This window comes from Brassica napus, chromosome A4 (assembly GCF_020379485.1).
Source record: "Brassica napus cultivar Da-Ae chromosome A4, Da-Ae, whole genome shotgun sequence".
Lineage (NCBI taxonomy): Eukaryota > Viridiplantae > Streptophyta > Magnoliopsida > Brassicales > Brassicaceae > Brassica > Brassica napus.
The window spans coordinates 11,391,089-11,407,276 of record NC_063437.1 but is presented as its reverse complement, the minus strand read 5'-3'; the positions used below and the strand labels follow the sequence as shown (position 1 = coordinate 11,407,276).

The 16,188-nt window shown below is 32.2% G+C and overlaps 3 protein-coding genes and 1 pseudogene across 3 annotated transcripts; 2 read left to right on the top strand and 2 right to left on the bottom strand.

Moving 5' to 3' along the window:
* Window positions 1-2,693: 2,693 nt before the first annotated feature.
* On the bottom strand, window positions 2,694-4,915 carry LOC106446352 (S-protein homolog 8-like). Its single transcript, XM_048777560.1, has one exon. The coding sequence runs from the start codon at window positions 4,848-4,850 to the stop codon at window positions 4,452-4,454; it is 399 nt and encodes a 132-aa protein (XP_048633517.1). The 5' UTR covers window positions 4,851-4,915; the 3' UTR covers window positions 2,694-4,451.
* Window positions 4,916-5,288: 373 nt separating this feature from the next.
* Window positions 5,289-6,703, top strand: LOC106446351 (ribulose bisphosphate carboxylase small subunit, chloroplastic 2-like). Its single transcript, XM_013888057.2, has 3 exons — window positions 5,289-5,940; window positions 6,097-6,231; window positions 6,319-6,703. The coding sequence occupies exons 1-3, from the start codon at window positions 5,770-5,772 to the stop codon at window positions 6,556-6,558; spliced, it is 546 nt and encodes a 181-aa protein (XP_013743511.2). The 5' UTR covers window positions 5,289-5,769; the 3' UTR covers window positions 6,559-6,703.
* A 1,793-nt stretch (window positions 6,704-8,496) lies between these two features.
* On the top strand, window positions 8,497-14,246 carry LOC106449733 (LEAF RUST 10 DISEASE-RESISTANCE LOCUS RECEPTOR-LIKE PROTEIN KINASE-like 2.3). Its single transcript, XM_048777559.1, has 2 exons — window positions 8,497-13,011; window positions 13,098-14,246. Exons 1-2 carry the CDS (start codon window positions 12,174-12,176, stop codon window positions 14,219-14,221), a joined length of 1,962 nt encoding a protein of 653 aa, XP_048633516.1. The 5' UTR covers window positions 8,497-12,173; the 3' UTR covers window positions 14,222-14,246.
* A 232-nt stretch (window positions 14,247-14,478) lies between these two features.
* Window positions 14,479-15,831, bottom strand: LOC106448436 (annotated as a pseudogene).
* Between the last annotated feature and the right edge of the window lie 357 nt (window positions 15,832-16,188).

Below are 16,188 nucleotides of genomic sequence, written 5' to 3'. Positions count from 1 at the left end.
AACTTTTAAAAAAAATTGGATTTATCATGAAAATAAGTGGATTCACATATTCTTTATATATTAGTTAATTAATTCTATAATTAGCGAGGTGGAACTCATTCATTCATTAACACTTCCCCTCCTGTACATATATGACAATTGTAGGAATCACATCAATAAAGTGGTTCAACATTGGGCCACTCTGATGTTAAGTTAAATCCATATTTGACAGACACTTCCGATTAAAAACCAAATAGCAATAAATGAATTGACTCATATCCTTTCTATATTATTTAACTAATTTTTAACTATTGATGGAAGACTTCGTTCAACCGAATACATAAAAAATTACAAAATTGGTTCAGATAAGAAAAAAAGGGAGAATTTGAAGGAAAACTTTTGAGGAGAATTAAAGCCGAAATAAGAATAACCACAAGAATTTGAAAGAATCATTTGCAACCAGCAAGCAGTAGACGTGAAATTACCAAACGTACAAGTCGCTGCCAAACGAACTACACCTGGGGTGATGATTGGTTCGACTGTGCCTTTAAAAATTTAGATGTAGATGTTTAGCTATAGATAAATTGGTTGTAGCTGTAGATATTTAGTTATAGATAAATTGGTTGTAACTGTAAAATTATTACTGTAGACTTTTTCTCCAGAAACTTTTGCTGTAGTTAAATTTGTTGTACTTGTAAGTTATAGGATGTAAATATTTTAAAGTAAAATATATGAAATATGTGTTGTATATATAAAATTATTATTTTATATGAATTAAAATAATTTATATTAATATTTTTTTATAAATTATCAAAATTTATTGTAATTTAAAATGTGATATGTAAATAATATTTAAATAATATCTTAATAATTAAAAAACACTTAAATTCAAAATTAAAATATTTATAAAAGTTTTTATTATGATTATATAATTTATATGCTATTATAGATATTCTTTTCATTTTACAGATTCTACAGTATATAAAAAGATGATATAGCATTTTTTGTCTAAAATACATAAGAAAAAGTTTTGCTTTATTTTTTTTTGCTGTAGCTTTAAAAATAAAGCTAAGCATGATTGGTAAAACTAAATAAAAACTTTATGTAGACTTTAATTTTCAAAAGTAAAGCTACAGCATGATTGATAAAATTTAGTGATTTAAAAATAAGTCTCTATAATATTATTTGACAAGTCACTTTCTTAGGTGTCATGCTCACGTTCACTCTCACGGTGGTTGATTACTATGATACCCTTAATGAATTAAAAATAATTAAATTTTAAATACTATTATTTCCTTTTTAAAATTTTCTAAATAACAATATAAAACATAAAGGAAATATAAGTAAAGTTTAAAAATATTAAAAACAAAAATATATGTATATATAATATGATTTCATAATAAAAGGAAAATTCACAAAATACTAATATTTCATTTAAAAGATTATTTTTTAATTTTGAAGTAATAAAACACTTTCCTTATATCTATATATTCTTAGATGAAAACAAATATTTGTATATAATGTGATTTCATTAAAGAGAGATCATACAAATGATCTTGATATTAGAAAAAAGAAAAAGATGTTTATGGTTATGATTCAAAATATTTTTTTCGTCAAAAAAAAAGATTTTTTCTTTAATTTTGAAGTAATAAAACACTTTCCTTATATATATATATTCTTAGATGAAAACAAATATTTGTATATATTTGTATTCAAGATTTTTATTCAATGTGATTTCATAAAAAGGAAAGTCTGGAAAAATAATCTTGATATTAAAGTAAAGAATTAATCTTCCTTTTTAGAATGTATCAATTATGTTTTTATGCAATTTTGTACTATCATCACTTTATTTTTATAATTTTATTTTTGAAAATTTACATATACCAAACTTCTAAATCCTATAAAATTAACATAGTCCCTGGCTATTTACAAATAGTCAATTCATAAATATATATATATACACATCTAAGATGTAAACCAAACTAATGCAATGAATACAATAAATATGATTTGGTTGAATTAGATTAGAAATAGTTATACTGAATTTGACGGAATATATGTAACACAATATACCTACAAATGAGTAACTAGACAATTTCAAATTTGTTATACAAAGTCAAACATTAAATAAAAAATAATATATTTCCATTTATAGTAATATTTTTATACATATAAATTATGGATGACTCAAAATATTACTAAATAAATACGAAATTCTCAAATAATATTATAAATATATTAACCAACTATTACAATTAAGTATCATTGTTATGTTTATTTATGAAACTTTAATCGATCAACATTTTAGTTTACTTTTACCCTTTGATTCTCAAAACAACATATACTAAATTATACATAAACTTTCTAAAATATATATACAAATCTAAGACAAAAATCAAACTACATGAAAATAACAAAAGTAATAAAAATTTTAATATGTAAAATAAAAATATCTTAGTTAAATCGAAAAAATAAATGTTATCTAATATATCCAAATAATAATCAAACAGTCGAGATATTATATATCCACAATAATACGTCTAATTAAAATAACATAAGATTATTTAAAATAAACCATGTATATTGATTACAATATAAATAACAGAACAAATAAAATTAAAATTAATAAATTAATAAATTATTATAGTGTAAATAAATTATTATAATATATTTACTTTATAAATATTTACATCCGTGCATGAGCACGGGAAAATCACCTAGGCCAATATACTATAATAATTGATTACTATTTACTTTTAATTTTAAATTAATTTATAATTTGTATGCATCATTTATATTAATAATATTATATTTCTTTAATTATACATATGATTTTATATATGTTATATCTAATCTGTTTTGTTGTTTTTACAGTCTATTAGTTATCATTTGGGTAAATTGGATTGCATATCTGAATTCAAGTGTAATACTTTCGGGTACCCAAAATACTTCGGTTCGGATCGGGTTCGGTTTTGGTTCTCTAGATACCAAAATGTTGAATCTTTTCGGATATTTAATCAATTTCGGTTCGGGTTCGGTACTACTTTTTTGGATCGGTTTCGGTTCTTCGGATTCGGATTTTTTTTTCCAGCCATACTTTGGACGACTTCTTTAAGTAAAAGAAACGATTATCTTTTATAGGACTAAGAAATTGTACTTCTTGTTCCGTTTTCTGATGTATTTGTTTGACATCAAAATTATGTTATTACTCAACAAGAGGTGGTTTGAAAAGACAGATCGAAATAAAATAACCAATAAAATAAAATCTCTATGAAAAAATCGTGCAGTCTTAGCTAAAATACATCGATTACATTTTTAGCCCGAATGATGTAAGAAAGCTTGAAATCTTCTTTGTAGCACTGCTATCCCTTTCAGCTTTGTTGAGAAGCTTGACCATGCCTAAGGTTTCTTCCTTTGATATTAAAAACACATTTTCTAGCGCACTTACATGAATGGAAATCTTGCTCCATTTGAGAGGGGAATATACAAAGATTACATAGCATATCTGGTGCACAAGTTCTTTTCTCATTGAATTAAAAAAACTGTTCACAACACCATCTCTGAATTCTCTAAAGCTTAGATGCAAAACTATTAGCTCTCAAGTTTTTTTTAGAGCACTACATTCACTAAACATTAAACATTCAGATTACACTTAGAAGGAGAGTTATACAAAACTCTACAAACATAATACAACAAAGCATAAAAGATAGCAGAGTAGAGAGAAATCTAAGATAAGGTGACACCGAATTCATAGTAAAAATCAGATGCGTCAAAACAAGGTTCATGACAACAAAGTTTGTGATTTAGTCACTTTGAATAGTGACATTAACGAAATTTATTGCATTTCCAGGCTCCGAACAAACCTCTACACAAGTTTATATTGTAATCTACGTTATGACACAGTAATTTTTTTAAAAGTAAAATTAAGATATTTTATATAAAATATAAGTTATAAAGTGTGGTATAATTATTTTTATAAATGATTTTTGTGCAATATTGCACGGATTCTTAACCTAGTAATAATAATAGAAAAATTAGAAAGTGAACGTCAGTTTTTTCTTCTGGAAGAATATTTACAGAAATTCTGAAATATTCACATATTATGTGTCATTTAATGAGTAGATTTATTTATTTTTAAAATAAATTATTTTTTTAATAAAATTTAACTTAAGTAATTAAATTATATTATTAGTAAATTATTTGAAATACCCTATAGAGAAATCATGTGATAATGATGCTCTCACATGCTTGTAGATACAAGTATTAAATTAGTTCATGCTTAGGTATAAATCGTGGTATTCAATGTTAAGAAAGTCAATATTATTTATACACAGTTTTTCACTTATATAATAAGTTAAATTTATATTATAAATGTGCTTTTTATTATTTGTTACAAAGGTTTCCTTTCCACAATACACAATAAATAAATTATTTTTGTTAAACTTAAAACAAAATGAGCAACTTATCAGTTATCATTTCCACGTATACTCTAACTTGGGCATTTTTTGGCCATGTGTGAAGTAAATTCCATCTTCTCTAGCATCCCAAAAGTTCTTTTTACCGTAATGAACTATAAGACCACCACCTTCATATCCGGTGAACCCTGCATGGAACTTAAAATTTGGCCCTTGCCATAGGTCACAAAAGAATTCTGTTTTAATAACACTGTCATGAAAACTGAATTCATAGGTTTCTCCAGGCCGTAGATAGTGGAAGCCTAGATCGTCGTCGTTAGATATACAATTAATCTTCAAGATATTGTTTCGACCAAGAGAGTTCTTAAAGTGCACGGAGTTTTTTTCATTCCACTTTGCGTTACTCAAACCTATGCACAATCCAATAGTGAGAAGAAAACACGAGAGACGATTCATTGTGTTGATTATTTGTAATGGCCTTCTTCTATAGTTCTTTTAAATTTAGAAGTAATCCGTAGATAACCAAGAGGGAAGATGTGTAATATATATATATATATAGTGGCGTTACACGGATAAGCACTCATTTTTTCTCTATTTTTAAACATCTTTGTTTTGACTAATATTAAGAAAACGTTGATCGCTTTTACTATTTTTCGTGTCCTTATCCGTGTTGCTGTTTTGCATCTATTTAAAGAGTAGATGCTATAGTTTTTTTACGGCTTAGACTAGATGCTTTTGGTAATTTGTTTCAGTGTTCAGCTTTGACCCCCTTTTTTTGGTGTAAATGTTAAAATTCAGCCTTCAGCTTTGACCTTTGTGATATTATATGAATGACTGTGTTTATGTAAAATTTATTGATTTATAAAACTCTTAAGAAAAACTATATAATAAAAAATAGAATTGTTACTCTTCTTCGTTTGAGTATGAACATAATCATCAATAGTGCTCTCATCACTCATAAGTTATAACTAATGACGACATTACATGTCTGATTCAAGTAATTTAATTTTCTTGTAGTACAAGTCCACGAAGATTTAAATGTAGGTCATGCGTCTCATTTCTTTTCTGCCAAAAGGAAGGAGCCAAGAGAATCGGCTCAAGTGGACACTAGTAACCATACACATTCACTCATTACCTTCCAAGAAAAGATAAGATAAGAAAATTTTCTGCCACGTGGCCTTATCATAGTGGTCTGTATCGATAAGGGTGTCAACACCTTTCCTTAATCCTGTGGCAGGTAACGACGTTATCATCAGACATGAATCCCGCACTCTTTGATCTAAGGGCTTTATGCCTCATGCCGGCCTCACTATATATAGATGACCAAAGGAATAGACAAACAAGTAAGTAAGAGAAAAGAGAAAAAGAAGTAGTAATGGCTTCCTCTATGCTCTCCTCCGCCGCTGTGGCTACCTCACCGGCTCAAGCCACCATGGTTGCTCCATTCACCGGCTTGAAGTCATCCGCTGCATTCCCAGTCACCCGCAAAAGCAACACTGATATTACTTCCATTGCAAGCAACGGAGGAAGAGTTAGCTGCATGAAGGTAAATATCACTAGAGTTGTAGGCCCGTCCTTTATTATGTGGAACTGGTACATGTGAAAGTCCGAGTGAACAATAGTATATAATAACGTACCGGATTGAAAAATGTGTATATACAAAAGGGAATTCCTATTTATTAACTGCAAATGGGATTTATAGGTGTGGCCACCAGTCGGAAAGAAGAAGTTTGAGACTCTCTCTTATCTTCCTGACCTTACTGACGTTGAATTGGCCAAAGAAGTTGACTACCTTCTCCGCAACAAGTGGATTCCTTGTGTTGAATTTGAGTTGGAGGTAATAAAAACAAAATTTTGTTTACTTGTATCTAAACATCCATTTTATACCATGTGAATCCTGATTTTGAATGGTATGTGTATATAGCACGGATTTGTGTACCGTGAGCATGGAAGCACACCTGGATACTACGATGGCCGTTATTGGACAATGTGGAAGCTTCCTTTGTTCGGATGCACCGACTCTTCTCAAGTGTTGAAGGAAGTGCAAGAGTGCAAGACGGAGTACCCTAACGCCTTTATTAGAATCATTGGATTCGACAACAACCGTCAGGTCCAGTGCATCAGTTTCATCGCCTACAAGCCACCAAGCTTCACCGGTGCTTAATTTCCTTTCTAAAACAATCATATAATAATCTATACTCATTTCACTTCCAATTGCCTGTTTTTATCCTCTTTGGATTTCTGTCTGGGACATTTTCTATCGGATTGTCAAATGTCTGATTTATGGATATATATATGTAATTTCTATATCGTTGCTTCTTCTTGGTTATTTTTATGGCAATGAGGTTTTAAATTTTTATCCCTATAAGAAAACAGACCACATAACTTAACAAAAAGGTTTCGATAATGTTAGTGGTATAAATGAATTAAAATATAAAAAATGTATCTCAATATTGAGGTTGTTGATTTATTCCCGTGACAATGTGTTGGAAGCAAAAGAGCCATCTTCATAGATCGAAATCCTAGTAGATAAGATCTCGTCCGCTTGGGATTGGACAACCTGTTTTGTTGTTAGACAGATCCTGAATTTGACCCATCTGCTGGTTAGTGTGCGTTTTCACCTTCAATATCAAATAATCTGGAGAATTCTTTGTTTTGTTACATTTATAAAAATAATAACTAGATCTTGACCCACATGATCATGCAGATTTTCTTTATTAATTTAAAAGTAAATATTAAAAAGAAAATTAGATTTAGATTTTAAATTAAAAAATATTAAAAGATATTATTAAAATGCAATATTAGAAAAAGATACTTATGAATATTTTTTCAGATATCTTATTTTTAAAATATCAAAATAATAGGTAATATATGACATATATTTAATAGTAACTAAGTTAATTGTAGGAGAAAAAATAGAAAGTTAAATAAATGGCATGGTCCAACGTAGACTATTTGTAAGTAGATAAAAAGTTCTTATGTTTTAATAGTATTGATATAGAAAATAATAAATAAATGAAATATGAATTGTATAAATATATAGAAAAAACTGATAAGTGTATTTTTGGGAAGGGAATTGGTGGACTCCGACTTGTGGGTATACAACCCTTTCCAATGAATCACGATGGTCGCTACGCCGGTTACCTGAGTTGGTCTAGAAAGTAGCATGTGCACTCGTTAATGCCAAATAATCCTTCAATTCCTCCCAAACAATTGGGTTGATTGACTTTGGCCTCTTGCCGACAACCCGCTTCTGTTTCTACTCATTGATTTGATAGTTGTCATGCTTTTTGTGCATGATGGTGGAACGCATTTTCCACCTGATCGAGTCATGGGCTACAGTTTCCAAGTGAACTCTTATTAAAATATAAATAAAAATAATATTAGTTAAAAACTGTTAAGAGTCAATAATCATGAATCAAACAGTTAGAAAAATTAACATCGATCATCCGTTGTCTTGTCCATGTATGTCAGATAAGCGTGTTTCAGCATTATATACATCATCTTCAAAATACTTTCGCTAATTCAGTTGCTTGAGTAATTGAACCTAAGAAAAAGAATTAAAGGAAGAGAAAAAGACTAGGATAGCACCAAACCAAGTTTTTGTTCCCAAAGTAGCACTCAAGGCTCAAAGTCACAAAAATAGGTTTCATTAAAGAGGTAAATATACACTTATACCCCTTGGGTTAATTAATCCAAACCTTAGGGTTTAGAGTTAAGGGGGTGGGGTTTTGGAATTAGGGTTTAAAATTTTATAAAAAATAAATACTAAAATAAAAAATAAAAATTTTAAAAACAGTTTCAAAAAGTATTTTTAAATTATAAAAAGAAAATTTGAAAAAAAAAAAATTCAAAAAAAAAATTTCAAAAAAAAAATTATAAAAATTTCGAATCTGAAAACATATAATCTGAAACTATAAAAAAATTTCTTTTATTTTATTTTTTTTTTTTATTTATTTTTGTTTATTTATTTAATTTTAAACCAAGGGTATTAGGGATATTTTACCCTTTAATGAATGTCATTTTTGTGACTTTCTCCTTCTAGTGCTATTTTTGAGACATAAACTTCAAAAGGTGCTATTATTGACAATTGCCCTTAAAGGAATGTGTAGTTTAAATAAAGAAAAATTTACCACATCGCACCGTCGGCTCATGAGGATGGAGTGTCGTCAGAAGTTTTCGTCTAGGTTGTTGAACTAACTCCGAGACGCTCATGGTATTTGGCACTTCCCAAGAGACCAGGGTTTGAAAATTTGGTGCGGGAGAAGATACAAGAAATCCAGACGCTGATACAGTATTCACACCAATTTGGGTGGGCCGTTGTTGTCGAGCGCCTTGGGAATGTTTCCTGCATTTCCTGCCATATAAAATTAAAAATAAATTTTGTTAACAGAAAAAATAATCCAAAAACTATTTAATTTTTTTCTAAAATCAATTTTAACAAAACATTTTCTAAACTTTTTTAAAAATTTACAAAATGAGAAACAAGTTTTTTTTAAAATGTATTGAATAATTAATTAATTATATAAAAAACGTTTTAGTTAGACAGACACTTTTAAATAATTTAACAACGAGCAATGAGTCATCGTCCACTCTCCCGTAGAGTGTCGCCTCTTTACTCCTCACCCATTTCGAGTCATCGCCCACTCTCCTGTAGAGTCGTCGCCCACTCTCCCTAGAATCGTCACACACTTCTCCATTCATAGTGTCTCTCCTGATTCGTGTCTTTAAAGCTCTTCGTAACAAAGTTGCCAGTAAAAAAAATTATAAACAATGAGAAAAAAATTACGTAAAACTAGCGAAAAGGTTGAATAAAAAATGGTTAAACGTAAACAACAAATAGTTTTTCGACAAAAAAATATTTTCATCATTTCGTAATCCAACGACACCAAAATAACCGTGGAGTGAAATGACGAGATTTTCAGGAAACACTTAAAAGACCTAAATCATAAAACATTTTGAAATGGAAGCCCAAATCAATGAAGGTTTACTTGCTTTGAGAGGAATAAGGGAGAAAAAAAAGGGAAAATGAAGATTTCCGAAAATGATAGACTTGGATATTGGAGATAATTGGGGGTGATTGGTTAGGCTGTAACCGTAGAAAATTTACTTTATAATTTAGTATGTAGAATTTTTTTATTTAGCTTTAAGAAATGTAGCTTTAAAATTTCCTACAGTTAAAAAGATGGAGCTTTAGAAAATAAGATTTTTACAACCATTTTTTGTATGTTTTTGCTGTAGTTTTAGTTTTTTGGTTGTACCTTTAAAACTAAGATAAAGCATAATTGGTAGTATTTAAGGTTGTAAATAAAAATTAAAGCTAAAGTCACTTCTTACAACTGAACCAATGACTCATAAAGAGAAAAATAGAAAGATGATAGATACAAGTCTACGGAAAGAGAAAAATAGAAAGATGATAGATACAAGTCTACGGAAAGATGGAAAGATGGGACCTAGGATGAGAATATAAACAAGCCGAGACAGAAAAGAGACGGTAATATGATAGATACGCATCAACTCTACTCTTTGCAATTATAAACTTATGATTTTACCTTTTATAGACTGTTTACATATGAACTGTGACTCACATAGCAATTTTGATCATGCTTAAACACTTATCATAACCTTGTCAAAATCACACGTAACTCTAACAAATTAAGGGCTAATTGTTGGGGTAAATATCAGTCATAGAAATATCGACGTCTGAGATCACTTAAAACATAGCAAAATGTGTTGTTCATGTAACCGATCCGGAAATGTTTAGAGAATAATTCTACATACGCTGCACCAGTTTAAATAACGATATATCAGAATAGGCTTCAGTTTAAATAACGATATATCAGAATACGCTTCGTATAACTCTTTCCGGAAAGTGTATAAAATAATTTACCACGAACAAGGATTATTCGGAAAACATCCTTTCAAAAGGATTTAATGAGAACCTTATTTTATGTAGAACATTCTACGGAATATAAATTTCTTAAAACAAAATTAATACGAAATAAAATTTCATAAAACTAAGATAGACAAAATTTAGAACATCTTTTGTATAAGTTACTTCGGAACATTTTTCACGAAATAACTTTTGTTAAACAAAACGATACAGTTTTTACGAAACAACTTTCATTAAAAAAACTCTACGTTTTACGAAATAACATTAATAAATTGAATGGGGTTACACGGAACAACCAACGGAAGACAAGAAGAGACAACAGTGAACCTGCTCGCCCTGACCACGTGCTCGCCCATTTGCCATCGTCCGGACGTCCTTGCCCGTTTGATCCCGTTCACTCCACTCATCCTTCGTTCCTAGTCGCCACTAGTCCTTCCCACTCCTCCTAGTCCTTAAGTCGTCGCCTGTTCGTCCCCGTCCACTCCTCCTCACCACTTCTCTAAATTTATAGTAAATCGGAAAGTTGGCCAACCTTAGAGAACTAAATGAAGAAGAGGTCAAGACAAGAGAAAAGAGAGATACATTGACCATGAATTCTTAGACTCCACATGTTCTGCATCCTGATTTAGCCTTAGAGAACTTAGTTTTTAGGTGGTTTAGTGTAGCATATCTAGTATTAAACGCAATATTGCCATGATTTGTTGTTTTATTCTTTGTATCTGGTTATTTGACGAATTTTGCGAAAGCATTTCAATCTCTTGTATAAAACAAACTATGTTTGGCTTGATCTTTGAAAAGGGGTACTTAGGTAGCTTTTCATAAAATTCAGTCTAAAATCGGTAGAAACTCTTTACACATTTTTCTGTCTTTTCAATTTGTTGTGTTTGTGTGATTATCACAGAAACTATGGTTCCCCAAAAATTATGTTATTACAAATTTTGATTACACTAGTTTTCTCTCCCACAGTTTTCAACAGGCATTTGTTTTTTTCATGAAATTGGATACAGATCCTATTTAAATTGGTTTTATAAACCATGGCCCGCAGCTCAAAAGTATTGGAAGAAGCATGGATCAGAAGTTTTAGTAAACCGAAAGCTTCAAATTAATGACTCTTTACAAGGAATATCCAAAGAAATGGAGTTGTGGGTTCAATGATTGAGTCTTTCTTATACGTTAACACGAGTCTCCACAAGGACTAGTAAATGAAAGCTTCTAAATATTATGGGTGAGTGCTAACAATGTATAAAATATATACTCTCCGAGTTTATTTGTCACTTTCACTCTTGACTTGGCCTTTCAACATATCCAAGTCTCCCATGCATTTTGTATTTGTAAATTTTATTTTACATTTTCTTTAAACTTAATTCCATTTCTTTATTAAAAAAGAATAAGTTTATTTAGTAGACACAAACATAAAGACTTCAAATCAAAATGCAAATTTGGATTTCAATATTGTATGTCTTAATTGAATTTTAATCCAAATGTTTACTTCGTTGAAATTAACAAAAGGCATATCTTTCTTGTTGGAGATGGAAAGACTCGTCCGGTTCTTACTGTTCAACAAGTAAATGAAATCTTATCTCTTTGCATTTAATTGAAATTTAATGTTATCAACTAGCAACAAACTCGATAATCCATTCAGACTATAATTGGTTCTGAGCTTACAAAAAGTCCTTATCCAGGATTCGTATCTGTAGGGTTAACGGAGACTACTAGTCTGAAGTCCAGTGTTCTCACCAAAGTGTGAAACAGAGACCTTTCTTTCATTTTTTTTTGGTTAATAAACAGAGGACCTTTGTTTCCTTCTGAAAAATTTTCTTGTACTGTTAATCTTCCTCATCACAACAGTTTCTCCAAGAAACAGAAAGAATTATACTTTAAATAAAATGATGGATACTCCATCACTAGGGGTTTGTTTTGTAACGTTGTTCATGTTCCTGTTTCATTATGTTCCTTGTGCTCTAGGCAACCAAGCTTTCTTGTCATGCGACTCTGTTTTTGAGTGTGGAAACCTCACCGCAACATTCCCCTTCTGGGGAGAGAATCGTGGTGAGCCTTGTGGCCATCCATTATTGAAGCTTAGCTGCGACAGAGTTTCTAACAAAACCTCTATAAATATCTCCAACATCTTTTTCAATATCCTTCACATAGATAACACATTCAAAACTATTAAACTTGTAAGACAAGATTATTCAGTTTCCTTCTGCTCTACTCTATCATTTACCAAAACAATGTTTCCTCCTAAAATCTTTCAGCTGTTTCCAAATTACAAGAACCTCATCGTTTTCTCTAACTGCGACCCTCGCTTTCATTACCTTGAGAATTTCACTTGTTCAAATGGGGGGACTGGTTCAGTGTATCACAATGAACATTACTACCAGTCTTGTCGAACAATCTCCAATGTTATTGTTCCTGCAGGTTTCATACCTGAAAAAGAAGCCTGGAATTTGGAAAATGTATTGAGAGGAGGATTCGAAGTGAAGCTGGATATCAATGAGAGACCATGTAAACAATGTTTAAAAACCGGTGGGTTTTGCAGTTTCGACAAGTTTGCAAATCAGTTTTGCTGCAAAGAAGACTTTTCTTTTTATCCTAACAGGATAAAAGAGTTCTCCGGTTCTTTACTTGGATTCAAATGCATAAAAACAAGTTCTGGTGAACTCCCAAAGTCTTCGGCTGGAGCTGATCCAACTAGCTTTAATTATCTCTTGACGGGTTCTAGAGGTTAGTTTTCTAGCAATATATATTTTGCTTATATCTTTCCAATACAAAATTTACCTATATATAACACTAGTCAGTTTCATGTGCAGTGTTAATCCTCATTATATGTTTGACATTATTGATTCTATCAATGCTCATATACTTTCTGAACAAGATAGAAGCATTAGAACATCCAAGAATAGAGAATTTTGAGGAACTTATACCGCTGAAACGATATAGCTACGCTGAGGTGAAGGAAATAACAAACTTGTTCGCTCAAGAAATCGGGAGAGGGGGATATGGAATTGTATATGAAGGAAACCTTTGTGAAGGGCTCAAGGTTGCAGTAAAGGTCTTAAAAGAATCCAAGAAAAATGTTGAAGATTTCATTAACGAAGTGGCGAGTATGAGCAGAACATCCTATATCCACATTGTTTCTCTGCTAGGCTTCTGCTACGAAGGGTCCAAAAGAGCAATTATATATGAATTTGTAGAGAATGGTTCACTCGATAAGTTCATAACGAGCCAGCCCTCCCTGCGCATTGACCTTGGAAAGATGTATGATATTGCACTCGGAGTTGCAAGAGGCCTTCAGTACTTGCACTATGCTTGCAAGACAAGGATTGTTCATTTCGACATAAAACCACAGAACATACTGCTGGGTAAAGATTTCTGTCCCAAGATTTCTGATTTTGGACTCGCCAGGCTCTGTGGGAGTAAAGAAAGTGTCTTGTGGATGTCAGAGACAAGAGGGACCATCGGTTACATCGCACCCGAAGTGTTTTCAAGAATCTACGGGAGAGTCTCTCACAAGTCAGATGTGTATAGTTATGGAATGTTGGTACTTGAAATGATGGGAGCAAGAAATAGGAACACTGTATCAGACAGCAACAGTAGTTCAATGTATTTCCCAGATTGGATCTATCAGGGTCTTGAAAAGGGAGATTGTAAAAGGTATCTAGAAGATCAGATAACAAGAGACGAAGATGAAGAGTTTGCAAGGAAGATGATTCTTGTTGGATTGTCGTGTATTCAAGCATGCCCATCAGATCGCCCATCGATGAACAGAGTTGTTGAAATGATGGAGGGAAGCTTAAGTGCTCTTGAGGCTCCTCCTAAGTATCTTTTGCATTTATCTGCATCTCCTATGCCTCCATCTGCACCTGAAGATAAAATTCAATCTCCTCCGAGGAAAGCGCATGAAAAATTCATCACTATAGTATATATATATTAAAAGCAATTTATTACAAAACCAGTATATGGTTGAATCCATAGAAATGTATTTTAAAATATTATATATTTATCAATACATGTCTGTTAACACAATAACTAAACAAATATTGATACATATATAATGCATAACATGATTAATAATAATAACACTTATCATGCAAATACAATAGTGTTAGGATTTTAATATTTGTTCCATTTTATTATGGGATTATTATTTGCATGGTGAAATTCTAACATTATTTTATTTGCATAATAAATATTAATTATTATTACTAATTGAGATCATATGCCGGTATTAACTCTAGAATAATTAAATGTTATTATTATTAAGTACTAGAAGAAGCTCGTCTCTCCTGCGGCAATACCTAGGAGAGGGACTAAGTTCCGATGACTCATCCGACCGATACTCACGACCTCAGACACAAACTCTTTCAACCCTTGATGGGATTTGCTCGAGACTCTTTTCACAGCGATTTCTTTCTTTGTCCTTGGCATGACACCTCTGTAAACAGTTCCAAACCCACTGTATCCGAGAAGGTCCTTCTCACCGAACCCTTTGGTGGTGCAGTACAAGTCCTTGAACTTCATTCGGTTATTCCCAAGCATTGTCTCCCAATCTTCGAGCTCCTCCTTAAACTTTCTCCTCCTCTTCACGACGAAGCGCACGAGTACGATGAGCGTAGAAATAAACAAGAAGGGAATCAAAAATATGAAAACCGACGGCATCCAAGTCTTGTAGATGTTGTAGATTCTTTTTCGCTCCCACCTCGGAAGTTTGGGAAGTTTTGATAACTCCAACGGTGGAGCATTCCCCTTCACCCGGAAACTCCACCCGAGAACGTAATGTTCGGACAGAATAGAACCGGTGGCAGAAGAGAAACCTACGAACATATCTTGCAAAAGAACCGAAGAAAGATCTCTGACGACAGAAACAAGCGGTTTTTTCGGTTTGTCATTTCTGAACGGAGCCATTGTTACATCGATCTGATGGGTGTGACCACATAATCAACCCAAACCTGCATCCTTTTGCGACTAATCAAAGTAAGATTCTTGAACTGACCTTTTTCGTCCCAGTACCCAGCTGGCGAACTCTCCACCGAGATTAAGCTATTGATATCTATTCCCACATGGTTATCGTCGGTATCACTGAACTTTGGACTCTGGATCGTGTCGAACTCTATAGCGAACACATGGTTAGTGACATTACCGTCGCTTGTGATGTTGAAGAGACCCATGTATTGACTTGCGGTCGCGTAACGGAGCCTTGGGTTAGGAGCCACGACGAATGCCATGCCGTAGCCGCTAAGGCTCGGGATCTCAGAGTGAATAGCGAAGACAAAAGTTGTGGAGAAGGAAGAAACGGTGCCGTTTGGGAAATCTTTTAAACGGATTGGTTTGGTGTAGAAGGCGTGACCTGTTTTCTGCATGGTGTAGTTGGTTAGCTTCAAGAGACCGTTGGGTCATGGGTGTGATGGTGGCGATCCCTTCGAGGGATATGTCGGTGAGAGGAGGAAGGAAGCCATTGTACGTGAAGTCAAGAGCTTGGGAAGAGGATTCTGGGAACTGAGAGAGTAGGCTGAAGAAGACAATGGTGAGGAGCTTCACGAACATGGCTTTGTATTTGTTCTTAAGAAAGTTATAGCTTAATTTATGGTGTGGAGAGTGTAGAAAAGTCTTTTTTTTTGTTTGCAGTCAAGGGAAAGACCTCGTTTAACTTGATTTTGTGGAATATTAAGACAAGAGTTTTTTGACCAAAAAAAAAGAGACAAGACTTTTAAAGTACGTGACCTTTTAACGAAAGATCAATTCAACGTGATTGGCGTCATTATGTTGTGAAGCCAATTTAGCCTAGCTGTGGGTTTATTTATGAAATCGGCGAATAAAAACCGTGATATTCGGATTGTAATTCAACTCTGGAAGAAGCGGTCACAATTTAGAGTTAAAGAAATACAAAATAAAATGAAAAGA

Excerpts from the sequence above, each read along its gene's own strand:
- LOC106446352 (XM_048777560.1), bottom strand. The coding sequence starts at position 4,850 with ATGAATCGTCTCTCGTGTTTTCTTCTCACTATTGGATTGTGCATAGGT.
- LOC106446351 (XM_013888057.2), top strand. The coding sequence starts at position 5,770 with ATGGCTTCCTCTATGCTCTCCTCCGCCGCTGTGGCTACCTCACCGGCT. Across the intron at positions 5,941-6,096 it reads GAAGAGTTAGCTGCATGAAG|GTGTGGCCACCAGTCGGAAA; the intron begins GTAAATATCACT and ends TGGGATTTATAG. Across the intron at positions 6,232-6,318 it reads GTGTTGAATTTGAGTTGGAG|CACGGATTTGTGTACCGTGA; the intron begins GTAATAAAAACA and ends ATGTGTATATAG.
- LOC106449733 (XM_048777559.1), top strand. The coding sequence starts at position 12,174 with ATGATGGATACTCCATCACTAGGGGTTTGTTTTGTAACGTTGTTCATG. Across the intron at positions 13,012-13,097 it reads TCTCTTGACGGGTTCTAGAG|TGTTAATCCTCATTATATGT; the intron begins GTTAGTTTTCTA and ends TTTCATGTGCAG.